The following is a 17536-nucleotide window of genomic DNA, read 5'->3' as shown; positions in this document are numbered from 1 at the left end:
AGGAATGGGGCGAGTCGGGGGACATCTTCACTCCCCAGCCCTTCCTGCCCTCTGCTCAGGCCTTGGTTCTATTTCCAAGTGGTAAACTGCCAGGTCTGTGTCTGCAGAGAGGAGTGAGTGGATCCCGGCCCCCGGCGGGGCTGCTGCAGCCATCAGGAGACCGGTGCTTGCTTAGTGTGATCTCCAACCAGGAGCTTCAGCGCCACCAGGGAGCTTGTTGAAGATGACCGCTTCAGGCTCCACCCCAGCCCAGCAATTAGAAAATCCGGGGCCAGGGCACTCAAATCTGAGATGTCATAGCCCTACAGGTGGTGAAGATTGCTAAAGTCTGATAACTACTATAATCTAGTATGGAAATACAATCCATGTGCTAGATCGTGGTGGAGAAAAGACAAAAGCTTGTATTGTAAAACAGCTCATTCTCAAAAGAGAAGTTACTTTGAGGTCTGCACACCCGTCACATAGAGTCTGGAATATGCTGTTCATATGCTAAGCTGGCCAGAGCTGGAAGTGTATATACAGAAAGCAAACTTTCTTTGATTGTAATAACTGCTATGGTATTTACATCATGTCATGTGTTCCTCTTTATAGGAAAATATTTGGCCGGGCACGGTGGCTCACACCTATAATCCCAGCACTTTGGGAGGCCCAGGCAGGAGGATCAGTTGAGCCCAGGACTTGGAGACTAGCTTGGGCAGTATTGTGAGACCCTGTCTCTACAAAACAAAACAAAAATTAGCCAGGCTTAATAGTGCATACCTATACTCCCAGTTACTCGGGAGGCTGAGCGCTTGAGCCTGGCATGTCAAGGCTGTAGTGAGCCACGATTGTGCCACAGCACTCCAGCCTCAAAAAAAGAGTGAGACCCTGTCTCAATAAATTAGTACATAATTGATTTTTAAAAATTGGAAAACATTCTCCAGACCTTGTTTTATCTCCCCAAAGACATCTTAAATGCCTCCATGTCAAGGATCTTGTTTCTCTTCATTTGTACCTGCACTCTTGTGCCGTGGAACCCTGTGCAATTAGGAGCTGCAGGTTCACTGTCGCATGTTTGACAAGTCAGCTGCATGGAATCTCTTTCCACAACTGCTGATGAAAATCCACTGATCTGAGGCTTCCTGGAACACCTGAAAATTAAGTGAATGGATAAAGTAGACAACGATCTGCCAAGAGAGAAAACAGGAGAGGTGTGTTTAACTCTGGAGGTGGGAAGAAGATTCTTGTTGTCCCACCTTGCAGGCAGCCTTTAACCCTTCAGCAGCCCCTGCTCCTTCCCCTCCCTAGTTTTTTCTCAACACACCCCTACTGCCCATTCATTCATATAGTCTTTCAGTAACAAATATTCACATAGTCTTTCAACCCAAATGTTTTTGAGACACACAGTAACCAAACAGTAATTGCAGACTGTAATAAGTGCATAGAAAGGGTCATATGATAGGGTAGTCAAGAAGGAAGCCCTGGTCAGGTGCGGTGGCTCACGCCTGTTATCCCAACACTTCGGGAGGTCAAGGTGGGTAGATAGCTTTAGCCCAGGAGCTCGAGACCAGCCTGGCCAACATGGCCAAACTCCGTCTCTACAAAAATTAGCTGGGTGTGGTGGTGCGCACCTGTAGCCCCAGTTACTCAGGAGGCTGAGGTGGGAAAATCACCTAAGCTGCAGTGAGCCCCTTGACTGTATCACTGCACCCCAGCCTGGGCGACTAAAGTGAGGCCCTGTCTGAAAAAAAAAAAAAAAAAAAAGTCTTTTTGAGTTGAGTTTTAGGCTAAGAATTGGAGGATGAGTCTAATCCTTGAAGAGTCAAGGAAGAGTGTCCCCAGGTGGAGCAAACAGCCTAATGCAAAGGCCCTGAGGCAGGAAAGAGCTTGTCAGGTTGGAAGAGCCTGGTGCATGATGGGGAGAGGAGAGGAATGAGGTGGAAGATGGAGGCTGGGCTGGGGGCTGGGTGGTTTACAGCTTTGTGGATTGCATAGGGAGAGTGGGTTTTATTCTAAGTGCAGTGGGAAACATTGGAAGGTTTTAAGCACATGCCTTGATAACAGTTTGTGCTGCAGGGTAGAGAATGGACGTTCTATTGGGGATGAAGGCAGGAAAAAACGGAGACCCAGAGACAGAGGGGCAGTCATTAGGATGGGGACCAAGAAATCTGAGGATCCCAGGAGAGGCCTCCCTGGACAGCGGCAGTTGGGGAGGCCCTGTAGGCCAGGGAAAGCTGGGTCCCTGAATGATGAGGCCCTAGGGAGGAAATGAAAGCACAGCACTTCTCCTCACTCTGGGCTGCTTTTCTTCTAGAGGACCCCACTAGCATCTGGGAAGTTTCAGCTTCCTGATTCTGTGGTCCTTGTGTGATGCGATTTGGAAAAAGAGAGTGTGGGACATGGTATTGGTGAGATCTGTTTGCCCCATTTTGGGGTCGTCATCTCAGCCCTTTTCTGGGGACAGGGCTGGGGATGGAGGTTTTTGCTCCAGCTCAGAGGCATCTCTGCAGGAGCAGGGGAGGGGTGAGTCCCCTCAACTCCAGCCCTGAAGACAAGCACTCTGCTTCCTCCTGCCCACCGCAAGACCTCCCACTACGTATGAGCTTTGGAAGGCAGGGCCTCCCCTCTTCGCATGTCACCTGGCCTTTGTAGGGGAAGTCAGTGGAGTAGAGGACCTGCCATGGTGCTGCTGATGATAGCTCTCCCGACAGCTGGAGGGTGCAGGGCTGAGACGTGGGAACAGAGGCCCTTTCCAGCACATGGCCTGAAAAGAGTTCTGGATCAAAATCCTGCCGCATATCCAGGAAGAACCTGCCCAGAGAGGTGGACAAGAGCAACCCGGTGCCAACCCCCAGAGTCCCTCTTCCCATCCACTGCCCTGTGCCCACTAATCCTAGTCATCCAGGACAAGCCCACAGTCAAGCTGCTACTCAATGCTTCTGTTAAGGGCCTAACATGAATCATCTCACTTTTTTTTAGACAGAGTCTTGCTGTCGCCCGGTCTGGAGTGCAATGGCTTGATCTTGGCTCACTGCAGCCTCTGCCTCTCAGGTTCAAGCGAGTCTCCCGCCTCAGCCTCCTGAGTAGCTGGGATTACAGGCATGTACCACCACACCTGGCTGATTTTTGTATTTTTAGTAGAGATGGGGGTTCACCATGTTGGTCAGGCTGGTCTTGAACTCCTGACCTCAGGTGATCCGCCTGCCTTGGCCTCCCAAAGTGCTGGGATTACAGGCGTGAGCCACCGTGCCCCGCCAAATCATCTCACTTTATACACTCGCCTGAAGGAGTCACGTTATCCCTATTTTGCAGATGAGCAAAGGTCTACAGAGCTCCTGAAATCCAGGCTGTCTGACCCCCAAATCGGAGCCTAGGTCCCTAAACTGCCTCTTCCCCACAAACAGCCTGGAGACCCTTAGGGTTGGAAGATAGGAGTGAATGGATGGATGAAAACAATGAATGAATGTATGTATATGTGTGTGTGGGGGGGTGCTGTGGATGCTGGAGAAGGGGGCATCAAAGCTGGATTGGGTTCAAGCCTTGCTCCGGTGTGGCCTCAGCCGGGGACTCCATATCACAATCCCAGGGAACAGGCTGAAAGGAGGGAAAGGCTTGGGAAGGGACTGAGGAACGCAAGACAGGTCCCTGGTTGGCTCCAGGACCGGCGCTGAGGCCCGGGTCCCGCCTCCGGCCACGCCGGGAGCCACAGGCTGGTCCTTAGTTCATAGCAGGCGCTTAACTCAGGATGGGTGACATTTTTGCTCCCCAGTTCCTGGCATCAGTGAGTGCTCCGTCAATGTTTGACAAACGGGTGACTCCACCGCCCTGCGCTGCGGGCGCACTAGACTTTGGGGGCGGTGTCCGGGTCCCGCTTAATCTTCTAGGCTCAGGACCCGCCGCTCAAGGGAACGCCCGGGGCGGGGTCGCCTGGGGGCGGGGCCTGGGGTGGGGCCTGCGGGGCGAAGGGGCGGGGCCGGCCGCGCCGGGGTCCTCCGTCAGCTCCCGGAGAGTTAGGGCTCCGAGCCGAGCGCGCGGAGCGGCCGGGGCCGGGGCGCGGATGCTGGAAGTTCACATCCCGTCGGTGGGGCCTGAGGCCGAGGGGCCCAGGCAGAGCCCGGAGAAAGGCCACATGGTGAGCGCGGCCCCTGGATGGGGAGGGGCGCCCGTACCCGCAGGATTTGCCCGCGCTGCACTCAGTGGGGACCCGGAGCCCTGGCCCGGGTGAACGAGCGCTGCGGGCTGGACCGTCGGGGGAAACCTTGTCAAGGGTTTGGGGGCCGCTTGGATTTGCCAGCCTCGCGGACCGTGGTTCGAGCTCTTGAGGGATCCCAGGGCGCCGAGGGGAGGGTCCGCCAGCCCGTTCTTTCAGGTGTGCGGGAACGAAGCGTCCCCGAGGAGCCGCGGCGCCGCAAGGCCGCTTTGTGCCTTTGAGCGCGGGAGGGTGGGCGCGTCGCCGGGCGCAGGTTCTGCTGTGTCCTCCCCGCGGGGCCTCAAGCGTACCCCTGCTGCCCGCCCGCGCCGCCAGGTGTTCCAAGTGGAGGTGCTGTGCAGCGGGCGCAGACACACGGTGCCGAGGCGCTACAGCGAGTTCCACGCGCTGCACAAGCGGGTGAGGCGGCGCCGACCTCCCACCGGCCCCGGCCCAGCCTCCGTCCGGCCCCTGCCGAGGCCCTGTGAGGTGGGCGGACGAGCTCCAGCCCCAGCCTCCGCCACCCCTATTTCTGCCTCAGTCCCTGCGAGGCCGGTCAGCCCCCGGGCGTCTGTGGGTGGGTTGGAGCCTTCCTCGCCCTCCGCCTGTCCACCACTCACCAGGGTCTGTCCCAGGGTACAGCCCGAAGGCGGGGTGCGGGAGGGTTTCTGGCTTGGCTGAAGAGGGCTTGAGGGCTCAGTCGGGATGCTGTGATCGCACGGGTAAACCTCCAGTAGATCAAGAAGCTGTACAAAGTGCCCGACTTCCCCTCGAAACGCCTGCCCAACTGGAGGACCAGAGGGTTGGAACAGCGCCGGCAGGGCTTGGAGGCCTACATCCAGGTATGCGAGGGCACACTTGGTTGCCCCCCAGCCTGCTGTGCCAGGGGTGTGGCCCAGACAGAGAGGTGTGGGGGCATGGCAGGGAGGGAACCCACAACTTGGGGGTTATTCACCACCTCAAGCATCAATTTTCTGAAGAGTAATATAGGTCCAAACACCCACCTCTGGATTGGTGAAAGGACTGAATGAGGTAATGGACACAGGTAGTCCCAGCTCCATGAAAGCCAGGTCCTGTCCCCTCCAGGGTGAGGTCCTGTGCTGCCCTCCTGATGGGATGTAGGGTGAGGGTCCTTCCCCCAACAGCGAAGTTATGCCACATCATGGGGTACAACCTGTGCACACAGGGCCCGGCGCTCAGAAGGGCCCTGAGCCTAGTTCAATGCTCTGCTGTCATTGTCTTGAAGTTCTTTTTTTGGAACAAAGAGCCCTGCATTTTCATTGGCACTGCACTATGCGCACTATGCAAATTAGTAGCTGGGTCCGATTGCAAGTCTCCTCTGTCCTCTCCAGGGCATCCTGTACCTGAATCAGGAGGTGCCCAAGGAGTTACTGGAATTCCTGAGACTTCGGCACTTCCCCACAGATCTCAAGGCTAGCAACTGGGGGTAAGGGGGGCCGGTGGCGGGGGCCAGGGGCTGTCGTCAGTGGACAGGTGAGGAAAGGTGTTAGAGGGTAAGCCCTTTCGTCTCACATCTGCCGGGATCCAGCCTGACATGACCGCCGTCACCAGCCTTCTTGACCTGGGTGGAGGGGCTTTTCTTTGGACAGCCTTGGTTACCCCAGCCACCTGCGGAACTGAGGCTTGTTACAAATAGAAGCAGTGGTCCCCTGGGAGGCGCAGTTCTGGGCTCTGGTGTCTCCACCCCTTCCTCACGCTCCCCGGGCATCCCCAGGCAGCTTACAGTGTGTGTTTCTCTTCTCTTCAGCACCCTGGGGGAGTTCCTGCCTCGCGAGAGCAGGCAAGTCAAAGCCCCAGCCCGCGCCTGGCCCCTGCCGCCCCCTAGTGGCCATATGCTAGGAGGCGGGCCTGCTGTCTGGGCCTGTCTGGCCTGGGCCCTGAAGTCTGTTTTCCCTTTGGTGCCTCCTGAGCCCATTTCCCACTCATCTTTTTCTTCATGGGTCCCTGGTGATCTCAGCCCCGTCTCCACCCCTCTGTGGGATTCTGCCCTGCCTCCCGCACCCATAGTTCATGACCCTCTTTCCTCCCAGCTCCCAGCAGCACCAGCGGCCTGTCCTGAGCTTCCATATGGATCCCTATGTTTGCACCCCCTCCCCAGGTGAGGAGGTGCCTAGATACGGGGCTACAGGGGTAGGGTGTGGGCTTGGCATTTCTCAGCTCCTGGGACCGTCAGGCAGCATCTCCTTCCTGCTGCCCACCTCTGGAGCCACTAACTCCTGCTCCTGTTCCCTGGAGCCTGCTTTGTAGACACAAGGAAAACAAGTTTGGCTTCCCTGGTCTCCATTTCCTCAGCAACCTGACTTCTTTACCAAGCTGATGTGAACAGAATGTGACCTGGGAATGCTGAGGCTTCATTTGGGGTGGACAGCTGCTGTCTGCTACCTTGGCAAGGGCTCCTACTCCCAAGTGGGGACTGAGCCCATGTGCAGGAGCTCAAGGAGCTGCGGGCCTGAGGCCAGACCTGTTTAATTCTATCCCACAGAGCCGCTGCCCAACGTGGTGGTGAATGGTGTGCTCCAGGGCCTCTACAGCTTCAGCATCAGCCCAGATAAAGCCCAGCCAAAGGCGGCCTGTCACCCTGCTCCTCTGCCACCGATGCCCTAATCAGTCCAGAGGCCGTTGGCTGCCTCCTAAGAAAGTTATGTGCCTCTGTTCTATGAACTCCATATAAGGCTAGGTCCTCCCTGGGCCTGGACTCAGGACTTAACTACCCAGTGTCCAGTTGTGCCACATTCCCACTCAAGGCTCAGAACTTAGCTTGCATTGGTAGCTGGAGGTAGTAGAATCTGCATGCTCTTAGAGCCCAAGAACCAAGGCAGGGTCAAGAAGATAAGTAATAAAGGAAGAAGTCAGCCAGGCGCGGTGGCTCACGCCCGTAATCCCAGCACTTTGGGAGGCCAAGGTGGGTGGATCACCTGAGGTCAGGAGTTCGAGACCAGCCTGACCACCATAGAGAAACCGCCCCCCCGCCCCCCGTCTCTACTAAAAATACAAGATTAGCCAGGCGTTGTGGTGGTGCATGCCTATAATCCCAGCTACTCAGGAGGCTGAGGCAGAAGTCGTGGTGAGCCGAGATCGCGCCACTGCACTCCAGCCTGGACAAGAGCAAAACTCCGTCTCAAAAAATAAATAAATAAATAATAAAGGAAGATGTCAGCTGGGTACACAGGCTCACGCCTGTAATCCCAACACTTTGGGAGGCCAAGGCAGGAGGATGCTTGAGTCTGGAAGTTTGAGACCAGCCTGCCCACATAATGAGATCTGTCTCTACCGAAAAAAAAAAAAAAAAAGTCAATTTAGAGGTAGGCTATGAAAAAGTACAGGTATATTCCTTAACATAGACTGGAGAGTGGTGGCAAGGGGAGCAAATGGGGAGGCCCAGTAGCTGGCAAAGTTTAGAAGCAGGGGGCAAAAGCTCCTGCCTGCCTTTTCCTGGGTAGCTCCTGGGTCAAAGTTTCAGGCAGGATCCCAGGGAAGGGGCAGGCACAGCAGAGTCACAGGCATGTTGTGATGTAGGCCTAGGGGAAGCGCTGCAGGCTCAAGAACCAGGCCCACACGTTATATATAAAAAAACCCACATTTTTTTTTATTCGTCAGTGTTGGTAGGAGTCTGTTACAAAACTGAGTCCATGGGCCTGTGGAATGTGAGGGGAATGGGTCCGCTCCACCAGATGCCAGCACTGGGGCCAGTGCAGCTCAGGGCCCTGTGGCAGACTACAGGGCCTGCACAGACGGTCACTCAAAGAAAGAGGTCCCTGGGTCCTACTCCTTGGCGATGGCAAAGGGCTTCTCCACCTCGATCTTGCCGCAGTCTGCGATGATCACATCCTTCAGGGGTTTATCCCGGCTGTCTGTCTTGGTGCTCTCCACCTTCCGCACCACCTCCTGGAAAAGAAAGGTGGATGGAAGTAGGAGAGCACAGTGGGTAAGGAGGTCCACCGCTCAGGAGAAAGGCCCCAGCGTATGACTCAGGAGGGCTGAGACCCACAAGTCATCAACAGCACACAAAACTGGAGGCACCAAAATTCTAACAGACTCCTGGCCAGAGCAGAGAGAATGCAGATTTGACAAGGGGATGCAGGAATTGTATTCCTTCGAAGACCCAGGTTTGGCCAAGGGCAAGGAGGAGGAAGAGGGTGACCAGGAAATGTGGCTTCTCAGGGACATTGTGTTCAGCTGCACTCAGTACACCTCAGGGGTGGGACCAGCACATTCCTGAGTGAATGAGGGGAGGGAGGCTCCGGCAGTTGTGCAGCCTTAACAAGGCTTCCTGGCTGGGCTCTGACGGGGCTGGAAGAATGTAGAACGTTGGAGGCATGGAGGTACAGGGTTTATTCTGGACAGGAGCACTGGGCCGCATCTGTGGGTTAGGTCCTTTTGGGAAAGGGATGGACACATGGAGCTCCTGCCCTGGGGTCTGTGTTGAATCCCCAGTGAGGACAGCCCAGTAGTAGCCCTTGCTTCCAGAACTCACCATGCCCTCTAGAACTTTGCCAAACACCACATGCTTGCCATCTAGCCAGGCCGTCTTGACCGTTGTGATGAAGAACTGGGAGCCGTTGGTGTCTTTGCCTGCGTTGGCCATGCTCACCCAGCCGGGCCCGTAGTGCTTCAGCTTGAAGTTCTCATCGGGGAAGCGCTCACCATAGATGCTCTTTCCTGGGAAAAAAGAGCAGGTCGGGGGCACTGGATTGGGCCAAACCAAGCAGACATTCGGGGCCAGGACTGATGGGGCTTAACCTGTCCTCTGTGCCAGGCTGGGCTTGAGTGGAGTACAAGGACATAAAAGCTGCACCCTTCCTATCTTCTGGACTCAGAGCCAAGCCACGCTGACTGAGGCCAAGTGGGGCATCAGGCCAGGCTGATGTGGTGAACAGCTCACAGAAGGATTACTTCAAGAGGATAGTTTTGTGGCTTTTAAATAAAGTGCATGTTATCAGCTTCCCTTGGCTATGTGGCCCAGGCCTGCCGCGGAGGGACTTTGGTGGAGGGAGGTGCTGTGCAGGATGCAGGGGCGTCTGCAGGGTTGGAACTCTCCAGAAAAGGAGGACTGCTGTGGCTGACCAGCTTGTTTTCCTATGAGCACAAAAGACACAGGCATAGCTGCAGAGGAGAAAGCAGCCAGAGATGGGTGGGGAAGGGCAGAAAAGAGGGGCTGCCCCTGGGGTTCTGAAGAGTCAAAGCCTCTTAACAAGGAATGAACAGGAATAAAAGACAGCTGTGAGTGGGTGTGATGCATCTGTCCACGTGGGGCTTGGGGATATGGCAAGGGCAATCCAGGGTGATCTCTATGCCGTTTCGGAGATCCTAGTTCCAAAGCTGCTTCCAGAAGGAACACGGAAACGCTTCTTTTTCCCTGTCACCCCTTGGAGACTGACACTGTGCCTTAGGCCCCAAGAAACTCAGCCAAAAATGGGGTCATTTTCATTTTGTTTTATCTAACACTTTTCAAACGTATTTGCATGCAAAACCCTGTTTTCCTTCTCACTGCACCTACCTTCATCCTGTGGTTCCACAGAATGGAACTGAGCTGGCAAACTGTCCTAGAGCGATGCCAACCAGGAAGGTATTTCTGACTGGGCAGCAAGTAGGACAACTGAAAACCAAAAATGACCAGACTCTGGCTGGTGGGACAGGGGTGCTTGTGCCTGTGCTCCACCTCTCACCCCCACGCTGGGGAGACTGAACTCTGCCACATGTGCAGTGAGTCCTGGCTGGAGTGCTGGCTAAAAGCCTCCCCCATCTGAGCCAACTGTGGGATTCTGATGATAGTTGTTATCCAGAAAACCCCCAAATCTCCGTCCTTAGCTCCAATCACTCTCCCAAGATACAGGGGTTCCAAACCCAAATGGACATTTCTATTTAAACTCAACATACCTTGTCATCTTTCTCTCCAGACCTCAGTTATTCTTTTGATCCCTTTTCCTCTGCACGTGGCTCAGGTTGTCCCCAGCCACTCCCCATGTACTTACTCTTTCTTTCCATTCCCTCGACCACCGCTGCAGTAGGCGAGTGCTTAGTGCGCTAACAGTGTGTGCCACAGACTGTTCCAAGCATCTTACATATTTAACAATCCACCGTATGAGGAGGAGCTAACTCCGCTTCAAAGATGAAGAAACTGAGGCACAGAGAATAAAAGGAGCCCCAGCAAAGCAGCAGCAGAGCTAGAGTTCAGACCAAGGTGGTCTGCTCTCAAATCTCTGCTCTCAGCCACCTCAGGATCAGGCCCAAATCTCCCTGCCCAGGGTCAGCTGCACCAGTGCCCCCAGCAGCCTGCCTGCCCTGGCCTCCACATTCTGGATCTGCCACCACATGACTCCCCTGGCACCCCAAGCGAGGGGTCATCCTCTTACTCAGCTCCATGGCCCTGACTCCCTGCAGGCCGAAGCCCAGGCTGCAGGCCATCACCCACCTCTCTGCACTCCGGGTACAGATGCCCTCACCGCACCTTTGGCCAAGCTCCTGCCACAGAACAGAACCGGGCTCATGCCCTAATCCTGCCCATTCAAATTCTCCTCATTCAGAACCCCACTGAAATCTTCCCTCACATCGGCAAGGCCATTCCCTGTTCCCTGGCCTGAGAGGATTCCTTTGCTTGTCAGCACTCCAACAGTGGCTGACTTCCTAAGCACTCACTGCACACCAGGCACTTCACATTCCAGACCTAGCCCAGTCCTCATGGCCCCACAACTCTCTCCACCTTCACTGTACAGAACAGGAGACTGAAGCTCCAACGACTCACTTGCCTGAGGTCACAAAACAAGAAGGCGGCAGACGCTGGATCCAGCCCAACTGCGTCTGACCCCACAAATACGGTTCTTCGGTCTCCTTTGTGAGCTCAAGTCCTAAATGCTGCATCATGGCCCACTTGTACATTTTCAGTTGTTGGAAGTAAAAGGGAACCACTGCCCCATAGGTCTTTACATCCTCAACCCCCACCGCAGAGCCCCACAGACACTCATCGAGGAGTGAGCTGTGTTCTAAGGGTGCAGCAGGCTGTACCTGAGCTCAGTGAGACTCACGCACGGGTCCGGGGATCTTTCTGTCCTCCTTGTGCAAGTTAATGCTGAGGTAAGGGTCGGCCCTCACAGAGTGGTCTCTGGTGAAAGACTGTCAAGGAAAGCAACTGCTCCCACTCTTTGTTTTTTTTTGGAGATGGAGTCTCGCTCTGTTGCCCAGGCTGGAGTGCAGTGGCACGATCTTGGCTCACTGCAACCTCCGCCTCCTGGGATCAAGCAATTCTCCTGCCTCAGCCTTCAGAGTAACTGGGATTACAGGTGTGCGCCACCACACCCGGCTAATCTTTTGTATTTTTAGTAGAGATGGGGTTTCAACATGTTGGCCAGGCTGGTCTTGAACTCCTGGCCTCAAGTGATCCAGCTGCCTTGGCCTCCCAAAGTGCTGGGATTACAGAGTCACCACGCCTGGCCCTCCTACTCTTGCTGGGGCTTCCAGGGTAGCCTGGACAGGCTTTGGGCACCTGACCTAGAATCACGTACCCACATGTCTTCACTTTGCTTCCACATGCCTCTCTCCCCAGTCCCCATTCTAAAGAGGTATCAGGAAAGGTCACCAGGTTATAGGCCTGGATCAACAGGACGGCCACCTGGGAGAGATCCTCTTAGGTTTACCATCAGGTCCACCCCATTATTCCTCTCCTTTGTACTGGGTTCCCTCTCCAAAGAAGGGTGCCGCTGGTCTCAAAGTAGGTAGGTAATAAGTAGGCCTGCCTCTAGAGCTGGGGAAGAAAGAGGCCTTGTCTCCCCAGCAGAGCCTGGCTCTCCCACCGTGGAGGCTACACTGACATACTCCTTGGCCCAGAGGACCTGTGGTTACCTCCTGTGCCATCTCCCCTGGTGAAGTCTCCGCCCTGGATCATGAAGTCCTTGATTACACGATGGAATTTGCTGTTTTTGTAGCCAAATCCTTTCTAGAAAGAGGGAAGAGAAGGTAAGGAGGTGGTAAGGGGCAGCAGGAAGACATTACATTTAATAGGCCCCGCAGGAACAAGCCCACAACTCCTGCTCGCAGAAGAGACACCACTGCTGACCACTTTCACCGTTCAATGTGCTACTGAGTGAGCGGGCAGGCACCATAGGACAGGCATGGCGCACACAGATGTGGAAGTTCGTCTGCCTGCATACAATTCCCAGGCTTTATACAATTCTACATCACATAACGCCTTTCCCCTCATTTCTTCCAATCATAAGAACAGATACAAGAAAACTGAGAAGAAAGGTCACCTGCTGGTTCAATGGAAAGTTAATCTAAACTGAAACAGGGCACTGTTGTTTCCTTAAAACCCATGGCCCTCACCCTAGGTGAAGTCTTCCCAGGCAGCTGTGGACCCCCTACTCTTTTTTATCTTATTTTAAAATTTTATTATTATTTTTTTGAGACAGAGTTTCTCTCTTGTCGCCCAGGCTGGAGTGCAATGGCACAATCTCCGCTCACTGCAACCTCCGCCTCCCAGGTTCAAGCAATTCTCCAGCCTCGGCCTCCTGAGTAGCTGGGATTACAGGCATGTGCCACCACAATGCCCAGCTAATTTCTGTATTTTCAGTAGAGACGAGGTTTCACCGTGTTGCCCAGGCTGCTCTTGAACTCCTGAGCTCAGGTGATCCACCCTCCTCAGCCTCCCAAAGTGCTGGGATTACAGGCGTGAGCCACCACACCCGGCCTATTTTTTTATTTTTTACTTTTATTTTTGAGATGGAGTTTCCCTGGGGTTGCCCAGGCTAGAGTGCAGTGGGCAATCTTGGCTCACTGCAACCTCCACCTCCTGGGTTCAACCAATTCTCCTGCCTCAGCCTCCTGAGTAGCTGGGATTACAGGCGCCTACTACCATGCCTGGCTAACTTTTTGTATTCTTAGTAGAGAGAGGGTTTTGCCATGTTGGCCAGGCTAGTCTCTAACTCCTGACCTCAGGTGATCTACCCGCCTCAGTCTCCCAAAGTGCTGGGATTACAGGTGTGAGTTACTACACCCAGCCTTTTATTTAAAAAAAATTTTTTTGAGACAGGTTCTCACTGTATTGCCCAGGCTGGAGTGCAGTGGTGTGATCATGGCTCACTGCAGCCTCCATTTCACTTCAGCCTCCTGAGTAGCTGCAGCTGGGACCACAGGTGCACCCTGTCACACCCCGCGCATTAAAAATAATTTTTTTTTTGGCCGGGTACAGTGGCTCAGGCCTCTAATCCCAGCACTTTGGGAGGCCGAGGCAGGTGGATCACCTGAGGTCAGGAGTTTGAGACCAGCCTGGCCAACATGGTGAAACCCTGTCACTACTAAAAATACAAAATTAGCTAGGCGTGGTGGCGCATGCCTGTAATTCCAGCTACTCGGGAGGCTGAGGCAGGAGAATCACTTGAACTCAGGAGGCGGAGGTTGCAATGAGCTGAGGCCGCGCCATTGCACTCCAGCCTGGGCAACAAGAGTGAAACTCTGTCTCAAAAAAAAAATTCTGGGGGGGTAGAGACAGGGTCTTGCTATGTTACCCAGGTTGGTCTTGAATTCCTGGGCTCAAACAATCCTTCTACCTTGGCCTCCAAAAGTGCTTGGATTATAAGTGTGAGCCACTGTGCCTGGTCAGGGGCCCCTTACTCTTAAGAAAGGACAGTACTGTGTTCCCAGGGCAACGGGCAGCCGGTGCTCAGTGAGGTCCACTACAGATGGGCTGAACTCTGCAGGTCAGTTTGCTGCCATCCCCAGTGCCAGCTTCACTTCATTTGAGTTGACTACCCCTGCTCCAGCCACTTACCTCTCCTGTAGCTAAGGCCACAAAATTATCCACTGTTTTTGGAACAGTCTTTCCGAAGAGACCAAAGATCACCCGGCCTACATCTTCATCTCCAATTCGCAGGTCAAAATACACCTGAGGAAAGAGACCATTGCCAACTTAGCTTCTTTAAAGGGGCGTTGGTAGGGGAGGGAAGGTACAAGAAGCTACCCTGAGGATGGGAGAGAGAATAGAGCCATGTTTTTAGAGACGTGGTTCTGAATCTGATTTTGGTGAAGGTAAAAATCCTGGGAATCTAATGAAAGCTCCAGACCCTTTTCTTGGAAAACATGCTTATCTACACCCTCCTTGAACTACAGGATAACAATATTTGCTCTAAAAAGCTAATGGACCCAGATTCTAAAAATTAACATTTAAAAACCCATAAGGAGGGGAGTCTAAGTTCACCACTTAAGTTTGAACTCTACATACTGTGCTTTGTAATTGGAAGTGGCTAAAATTTGGCTTAAGGAGAGAAAGGATTCGGAATCTGGCAGGCGTGATCTTTCACCACCTCCCCAGCACTGAGGGGTGTTTGCAAAAAGGCTGCTCTGAGGCTGCTAGTGCCAGCCCCAGATGGGTATTCGCGGATCCAACTAACTCCCTGGGTCAGGGCAGGGGCTGGGGGTCTCGGGGTGGGTCCGGGTCGTTCTCTGGACTGAATGGGCAGGACGGCCCAGACGCCACGAGGCCACAGACAGAAGCCGAGGGAGGAGGGGCTGAGCCAAGGCCAAGCCAAGGCCGCCCGGGCCCGAGCTCCGGCACCGTAAATGCCGCGGACTCCACCGGACCTTGACGGTGACTTTGGGCCCCTTCTTCTTCTCATCGGCTGCAGAAGGTCCCGGCAGCAGCAGGAAGAAGACGGACCCCGCGATGAGGGCGGCGGCAAGAAGCACCTTCATGTTGCGTTCAGAGAGGCGCAGCATCCACAGGCGGTGGCGAGCGCGGCCCGGACAGCCGAGGCCGGAAGAGGGTGGGGCCGCGGCGGCTAGGGAGCCGGCGCCGCCACGCGCGGGTGGGGGGGACTGGGGCTGCTCGCCTGCTCCGGGCGGGCGGCGGGCGCCGTTTCCCCCCTCCGGCTCGGCGCCGGATAGTAGGTCCCCCTGCGGGGCGGGCACCGACGCGGGCTCGTGGGTGGTTGCCACGTTATTGCTCCCTCATTGGGCTCCCGGCCGCCCTCTCCCACCCACAGGAAGGCCACCGGCGGAAGGCGGCCCCGCCGAGCACGGGCTCGGGCTCCGAGAAGACCACAAGCCCCGGCATGCTCCGCGGCCCGCCCGTCCGCCCTGCCCGGAGCGCGGTTCCACTGGCCTGCGGTTGCTGGCGCTTGAGGTTAGCAAATACGTGGGCCTGGACCGGGGCACGGGACGTTTGTCACTGTTTTGGGCCCTTCAAGTGTTTGTCACCGCCAGATTGGCTCTAAACGTTGTGACTTCCAAACACTCCAGGGACATTTATTCTTACCGAGCGTGACCTTGTACGGCTCCTTCCACTTGTTTTGCAAAACTTGCTGCACAACCCACTTCCCTTTTTACTGAGGCCAAGTTACTACCCATTTTTCTCTCCCTTCTGTAATCTTGCTGTGCTTACTGATGTATGTATCAATGGACATCTTATTGTATACGCTGTTCTTCCTTTACCTATTTGTTTTCCCCAGTAGACTACATTTTTTTTCTGCGCAAGGGACTGTGTTGCATTTACTCTGTCCACAGCTCCCTCACATCGCTGCAGTACGGAGTGTCCAACAAGTCCTGGTTGGGATAGCTTCACATCCGCACTGACATGAGAAATAATTTATGTCACGGCCTGAGGATACAATGCCTTTTTTCCAGAGGTCAGGGATATTACTAGATGTCCCCACAGGGCTATTTTCGGTCTTCACACACTTAGTGTTGTCCCACTCTACAACATGGATACTTTGGTACTGGAAGTCTTACACACCAAAACAAACCAAAACACCAACTTCCAAAATTTGGACCTATGGCGTTAAAACGTCTTTAAAACTAATTTTCAAAGATTAACTTCGTAGAAATTTCAGGTCGGCACAGCACAGATTATAGGCAGGGCTCCATTTCCATAAACTATGCAATGTAGTCTTCATGAGGCGCTGACCTGAGACTGACGTTATGCAAGGCCACTGGCATTAACTTTGTCCTTCATTACAGCGGCCATGCACAGGTTGTAGAGCTTCAAGACAATTCTCTTATTTCCTGTCCTCGCACCTCAATTCAGACACCAATCAGGTGGAAGTTTTAAACGTTGTTATATTGACACAGATGATCTTCCAGATCCATCTCTCATCCCTTTTTTTTTGTTTTTGTCCTATTTTGTTAAGCCTCTTTCCTCACTCGCTGGTCTCAGGCTGCCATAGCCAGAGAAAAATGTTTACTAAATCCTGTTTTCAAAGTAGCCTCCGGCTGGGCACAGTAGCTCATATCTATAATCCCAGCACTTTGAGAGGCTGTGGCAGGCAGGGCTTGAGTCCAGGAGTTTGAGCCTGGGCAACATGGTGAAACCTGTCTCTACAAAAAATACAAAAATTAGCGGGGCGTGGTGGTGCGCATCTGTAGTCGCAGCTATCCAGAGGCTGAGATTGGGGGATCACCTGAGCCCAGGAGGTCAAGGCTGCAAGTGTACTGTGATCGTGCCACTGCACTCAAGCCTGTCTCAAAAACAAGGAAACACTCAAAAAACCCAAGTAGCCTCCTGCACACGAGGAGCTAAGGCTAAAATGGCATTACAGCAGCCTTTCTCCCATTCCCGCTTTCACAAGAAATCAGGTTGATGGATAAAATGCTCTCAACGTGAAACTTTTCTCTCATGATTCTTCGGCTACTTGCCTGTGAAAAAGTAATTAAAGAGTAGTAACAAACTGGAAGGAGTCAATCATGCCCAGATTGACAGTTGTTCTGTTGGCTACACATGCAGTATGGTTTTACATTGCTCATCACAGTTCTATCTTCTGTCTGGTCACATATTCCGCATTTGTAGAGCAGAATTATAAAGCTACTAAAAGTTGTTCCACAGAACAGATCCTGATTTCCTGTGTTCTACCACCTGAGAACAACAGGGACACAGGAACTAACATGTGAGTGATAATGTCCAAATTCTTTCAGGAATATTTATTTGAGACGGAGTCTTGCTCTGAAGCCCATACTGGAGTGCAGTGGTGCGATATTGACTCACCACTGCTCCACCTCCCTGGTTCAAGCAATTGGCCTGCCTCAGCCTCCTGAGTAGCTGGGATTATAGGTGTGCACCACCATACCCAACTAATTTTTGCATTTTTAGTAGAGACAGGGTTTCACCATGTTGGCCAGGCTGATCTCAAACTCTTGACCTCAAGTGATCCACCTGCCTTGGCCTCCCAGAGTGCTGGGATTACAGGCGTGAGCCACCGTGCCCGGCCAATGTTTTTTTTTTAATTAAAAAATAATTATATTCTTTAGCACTTGACGAGATACAGCAATATTTATTTTTGAAGTGACTCAAGGGAGAAGACAATGTTTAGTCCAAGGAATGAAACAAGAATGCCAAATTATCAGGCATTTATTTTTGTTCACAGGAGA

At 53.6% G+C, this 17536-nt stretch overlaps 2 protein-coding genes across 6 annotated transcripts; one reads left to right on the top strand and one right to left on the bottom strand.

Moving 5' to 3' along the window:
* The first annotated feature begins 3976 nt into the window (after nucleotides 1–3976).
* On the top strand, nucleotides 3977–7042 carry SNX22 (sorting nexin 22). 5 transcript variants are annotated; one of them, XM_010355476.2, is made up of 7 exons: nucleotides 3977–4111; nucleotides 4505–4588; nucleotides 4906–5010; nucleotides 5521–5615; nucleotides 5937–5969; nucleotides 6220–6287; nucleotides 6672–7042. In XM_010355476.2, the coding sequence occupies exons 1-7, from the start codon at nucleotides 4037–4039 to the stop codon at nucleotides 6791–6793; spliced, it is 582 nt and encodes a 193-aa protein (XP_010353778.1). In that variant the 5' UTR covers nucleotides 3977–4036; the 3' UTR covers nucleotides 6794–7042. The 5 variants fall into 5 exon arrangements, with proteins under 5 accessions (XP_010353778.1, XP_030786652.1, XP_030786653.1 ...); XM_030930792.1 differs by having other exon boundaries at nucleotides 4505–4657; XM_030930793.1 differs by having other exon boundaries at nucleotides 4505–4657; nucleotides 5521–5601; nucleotides 6672–6910.
* Nucleotides 7043–7747: 705 nt separating this feature from the next.
* PPIB (peptidylprolyl isomerase B) lies at nucleotides 7748–15107 on the bottom strand. Its single transcript, XM_010355477.2, has 5 exons — nucleotides 14759–15107; nucleotides 13950–14063; nucleotides 12026–12119; nucleotides 8664–8848; nucleotides 7748–8074 (listed from the first exon to the last, which is right to left on the bottom strand). Exons 1-5 carry the CDS (start codon nucleotides 14891–14893, stop codon nucleotides 7952–7954), a joined length of 651 nt encoding a protein of 216 aa, XP_010353779.1. The 5' UTR covers nucleotides 14894–15107; the 3' UTR covers nucleotides 7748–7951.
* Nucleotides 15108–17536: the final 2429 nt, after the last annotated feature.

Source organism: Rhinopithecus roxellana, chromosome 5, assembly GCF_007565055.1.
Source record: "Rhinopithecus roxellana isolate Shanxi Qingling chromosome 5, ASM756505v1, whole genome shotgun sequence".
NCBI lineage: Eukaryota > Metazoa > Chordata > Mammalia > Primates > Cercopithecidae > Rhinopithecus > Rhinopithecus roxellana.
This window is presented reverse-complemented; position numbering and strand designations above follow the sequence as displayed.